This window comes from Primulina eburnea, chromosome 15, assembly GCF_022965805.1.
Source record: "Primulina eburnea isolate SZY01 chromosome 15, ASM2296580v1, whole genome shotgun sequence".
Taxonomy (NCBI): domain Eukaryota; kingdom Viridiplantae; phylum Streptophyta; class Magnoliopsida; order Lamiales; family Gesneriaceae; genus Primulina; species Primulina eburnea.
The window spans coordinates 7559825-7565254 of NC_133115.1; the positions used below are offsets into that span (position 1 = coordinate 7559825).

At 34.6% G+C, this 5430-nt stretch overlaps 1 protein-coding gene across 1 annotated transcript; it reads right to left on the reverse strand.

Annotated features, from left to right (window-relative positions):
• Positions 1 to 599: 599 nt before the first annotated feature.
• On the reverse strand, positions 600 to 2213 carry LOC140814627 (serine carboxypeptidase-like 50). The gene has a single exon (XM_073173663.1). It carries the CDS (start codon positions 2171 to 2173, stop codon positions 767 to 769), a length of 1407 nt encoding a protein of 468 aa, XP_073029764.1. The 5' UTR covers positions 2174 to 2213; the 3' UTR covers positions 600 to 766.
• Between the last annotated feature and the right edge of the window lie 3217 nt (positions 2214 to 5430).

Below are 5430 nucleotides of genomic sequence, written 5' to 3' on the forward strand. Positions count from 1 at the left end.
ATTTTCTCCAATTTTACTCAAATTAGAGTTTAAGCTCGAGTCTGACTCAAAACATTTGAATTATTCAAATCGGTTGCTCAAAAAACATTAATTTAATATGTAATTATATTACATTATATTAATAAAATATTTGAGCTCATCAATTACTTGCAAAATATTATACTAAATAATTTACACTCCTCGAAAAAAATTCCAACATATTTGAGTTTGACTCGAATTTAATTATTTCAAATACAAATAGAATATTTATCAAACTAGCTCGATTCGTTCACACTCTCGATAAAACACAACAGGGACAAAGTAGAATTGGTATTAACGTTGTCGCTCTTTGTCTTGTTTTTCCATGAAATGATTCGTTCATTTGATTATTTTCATATCTAATATTATACGAAAAACAACTAAATTTCTCAATTTATAGCTCAATTATCATCCCACGAACATAACTGTAGATATCTGCACAATCTTTGATGATTTGTCAATAGATTCATTCATTTGGAACCTTCTTGAGCAGCTCAAGTTTCATTAAAATCTGGGCTTTAAATACAATGACCTCAACACCCTTGCATTCTCTTTCAAAATCATCAAACAAATCCAACAAAGAAACCGAAAGCAATTAAATAGAATGTGATAGTTGGATCCTTTCATCACTTGATTATTTGACAATACAATACCTATTCAAAGCATTTAAGAGTCAGTCTCAAGAAGCCATGTTGATTGATCCTAGCTCATTTCTAGTAATGTTACAACAAGATAATTGCATTGAATCTCATATAGCCCTTTTGAAATCATTCATCCTTTCGCAGTTCTTAGCAGCAAATGATCCCTTCTCCAAAACCCAATCTTCGATCATAACTCGGGAATTCACGGGCTGATCGGTTGGCACGAGATGTCCTGCATTCAACACCACAACATGGCTAAGACTATCCCATTTCTGCACATATCCTGCCAACTTCCCTCTCACTCTCCAAATCCTCCTCTCTGCCTCTAAAAACTCGTGGATCCCTTCCCAGTCCATCTTCTTAACCCAAGCCAATGTCGACACCACGCCATCCCTCAAGTCACATTGTCCTTGATACAACAACACTTTGGTGTTCTTCACCAAGAATTCCACCATATATCTCACGCTCTTCATCACATCCTCGTGTAATACATTCCCCACCGTGTCGCTGCATGTCTCGAATACGATGGATTCCTTCGCTCCTAACGCCTTTTTCGCCTCCACATTGTTCAAGAATGTAGCAACTAAGTCATCTTGGTAAGGGATCAGCCTCCTAAAATCATACAAAGTGGCTAATCCAGTCATATTTTCCAGTGCGCTTAAAACCCTATTCCTTGCATATGTTGCTTCTCTCCAATCACCACTTTTTACGAATCCAATAGCCTCCAATTGAAGCTTCTCCAATAGGGATTTTTCCTTGTCATTAATCAAGCCTAAATTATAAGTATTCACAGAATAAGTTGCCACTTGAATCTCTGGATCAGTCAATCCATTCCCAATTGCAACACCAGCCAAATTCACTCTACTTTCACTAGGTAAGAGGGCATTCTTTTTCAGTGTGTAATACCCAAGCGCTGGAAGATACTTCCCCGCATAACTCTCACCAGTAATGTAAATTGGCCTAGATCTAAAAGACTCGTCCAAGGCAACAAATTTCTGAATTGCCCTGAAAAGGTGCTCTGCTATACCATATTGATTTCTGGGTATTTCTTCAATCGAATCAGCAACACTGAATCCTGTTCCTATGGGATTATCAAGAAAAAGGAGGCCAAAGACTTTGTTCCAAGAACCTGGATTGGGATCCAGTGAAAGCTTCTGATTCACAAGCCACGGGCCAAGCTCATAAAAGTTTCCCATCATTGATGAGCATCCAGGCCCACCTTGAAGCCAAATGAGGATCGGAATCTGGGAAAGTGGCGTGTTATTGTAGGGATTTTGAGCTTCATAGAATGTGTAGAAAATGGCTGAGCTGGTGGACGAGTTGACTGATAAATAGCCGGATTTTGTTGGAAGTGCTTCTTTTGGAAACAAAGCGGTGGAGGACGGTGGTGGTGAAGCGATGGAGTGGCGGAGGACTGCGGCCAGGAGGAGGAGGAGGAGGAATATTGAATGTGGAGATATCATTTCTTGATTTTTTTTTAGTCCTGTTTCGGTGAGTGAATCACAGTGGTGCATTAGGTTGTGTACTTTTCCACCCGTTGTTGGCCTGCAAAATTTGTACTTGGTTCGGGTACTCTGTTGATATTTTAATTATTATCGAGGAAATGATGTAATTAATTATTGGTTTGATACCATTATTACAAGGAATGTGACAACTTAATTTGTTTTGGCGTTTAGCCATTGGTGATTCACTTTTCTAAGTGGATTCTCCTCCATAAGACATGGCTGAACTCCTTGTCAAACTCCTACACACAACAAACATGTGAAAAGGGAGTCGAAACACTTTTCCGGCATGAATTCGCCATGCTCAAATCATAAACAAACTCACGAAATATAAAGCAAATTCAAGAGTTGATAAAAATGAAAGGCATCGATTGATTATAAGGTGGAGTAGATCTTGTACTTATAAACAAACCGTGATAAGGTAATAGAAAGTTTCCTTATTAAAATTGTTCTCACGTTTATCCAAGGTACTTTGTTCAGATATGATGATATCTAGGCGAAGATTTGATAAATCCATCTCGAATCCTAAGGTCATCTCCAACCTTTGATGCAAAAATTTGCTCCAATGGAAGCTCCGATATGCCTCCACCTCTTGCGCCAAATTTGGCGCATGAGTATTTGGCGCAGGCAGAGGTACTTTTTCTAAAAAATTTTTTTAAATTTTTTTGTTTTAATTATTATAAATATACATTAATTTTATTATTTATTTTAAATGTAAATTTTATTTTAATAATAATATTTAAATGTAAATTTTATTTTAGTAATAATAATAAAATATTTATTTTATTATTTTAATAATGAGATATCTAAACATAAAAATTTAAAATAACAATTATTGATTTTTATATATTTATTTATTTATGTTAATTATTAATAATTAGGAAAAATTTGATTTAATGATTTATAAATAATATAATTTCATATAAAGATGTTTACTTCGCACTACGAAATATTTTAATTGATCATTTGTGAGATAAATATAGTAATTCAAATTATATAATTAAATTATAAACTTAAATATTATTATTTAAATGTATTAATAATATAATATTGATTATATAATATACACATTAGTCATAATTAAGAAAAAATTAAATAAAAGATAATAATTAATATATGTAAAATAAAAAGAATATTTCGAGAATATTCTTTTTGGTGTGAGAGTTGAAGTAAATGAGTTGGAGATTGATGTTGTATTTTGTGCAGAAACCGCATTATTTTAGTGTAAAATTTGTATCAAAATAGATTTTGTGGTTGAAGATGGCCTAATAGATTCTTACGAACTTTCTCCTTGACTCCGTATGTCACCGATCTCCGTACTAGAGCTCGATTACCATTCTCGGGAGTTCAAGATCTCTTCCAAACCCAACTCATAGAAGTCATTCCAATAACAATTTGGTTACTTCGGCCCCGTACTTTGGGTCAGCTAGACATGAGCTCAAGATAACATCTCGTCTGAAGCCCCCATTATTCACCCCAAACAACCCATGACACGAACGTTTTTTCAACCCCGAATAACCTTATCACAGGTCAGCCCTACTCACCTCGACTCAATTCTTTGTATCACTTGGTCACTTGGACTCTCCTTTGGGACTCCTAATTACTTCAAATACTTCGACCCACCGGTTCGGCATACATCGTCTTAGTCAGATCTCATGGGACCCCGAGACTTGCTGGGGCAAAACCATCATGTGCACCTCGGCATACAGTGTTGAAGAATTAACCTAGGGTACTGCAAGTATGTTGTACCATTTTCACACCCAAGATATAACATAAATTCAAAATTTTTGGTTTTGATGTTCAAACTTTCTTGGGTGTCGTATGATTTTAAATTTCATACACATGACTCAGCTTCAATTATTCAGGTGTTTAGGTGTTAATAGATCTTTTTGTATCTTCTTACAAAAAATCAACCGGATCATACATCGTTATTGAATCGCTCTATTAAGTCTACGATCGAAAAGTGTGTTCCTAATATATTTCTCACTTGAGAATATAGAAGAAGTTTGTGTTGAGAATCAATCACATAAGGAGATGGCTATCCGAAAGATGTGTGGTGCAGTTGTGGTGGCCAGGGGCGGAGCTACAAGGCACTATAGGGTGGCCCTATTTTTTTAAAAAAAATTTATATGTAAATTTTGTATAAATTTTAGAATAATATGATATTAGCCCGGGTAGATCAATTTAAAATATTAGAAGATTCTAGAATTTAAAATTCTAGTCCGGGCTGAGCCATATTTCTGGCTCCGTCCCTGGTGGTGGCCGAAGGTTTTCTTCACCAAGAAAAAGGTGTTGGTCGTGAGGTGTTCTTGTCAATACAAGGGGAGGCGGATTTTGCTCAAGAGAGAGAAGACATAATTGCTTGTGTAGTGTATATTGTGTTCTCTTTATTAACTTTTGATTACACATATTTAATATTTTTCTATTGTTGAATTCTAATCATACTATTAAACATTAATATCAAGTGTTTTCTCTTGTTAAATCTCCCATGTTGTATTTTCAACTTTTGAAAATATTTTATATATTTCATGAGCACTATTATATACTTATTGATTCTAGATTTCTCTAGAAAAATCCCCCTTCTTCCAAGCTAACTAGGACCAATCTAACATGTTCAGACATACAGTTCCCGCGGAAAATCAAATTGTATCCCAAAAATATCCGGGTCTAAATATAGCTATTCTTTGGATATCTTGACATGGTGGAAAATCTACTAGTCAAAGTTTGACTAGAATATTCAATGTTTACAAATTAACATTTTAGGATTGTGGTTTCGTCAAAATCCCGATCAACGATCAGAAATAGCCGATACAACGAAGGTACAAAACCCGTTATTATAGTCAAAAATGAAAATTTTAAAGGTCAAAAATTTTCACTGATTCATTTTTGCAGCTGTCTATTTTGGAACTCCTTCTCTAAATTATGCAATTGTACTCTATTCACAAAATTAATAGTCAAGGTAACTTCCACAACTTAAAAATATTAAATCCACTTATAAACATCATTATAAGACATATGTTTGATCACCACATTAATAATCAAATTCAACTTTTTGAATTTGACAATCTCAAAAGAAACACATAATACAATACTTATGTGACATTAAATGGTTCACAAACACATCTAATCGTGGGTTCACAAGTTATGTGAATCAAAACAACATTTACTTCTTATAAGGGCTTATCCTTGTTAGCCAAATTCTGTGTATCAACCCTTTGATCACAATAACGTCGGAACTCAAGTCTATTTTCACGCGTCGAATCATGGTA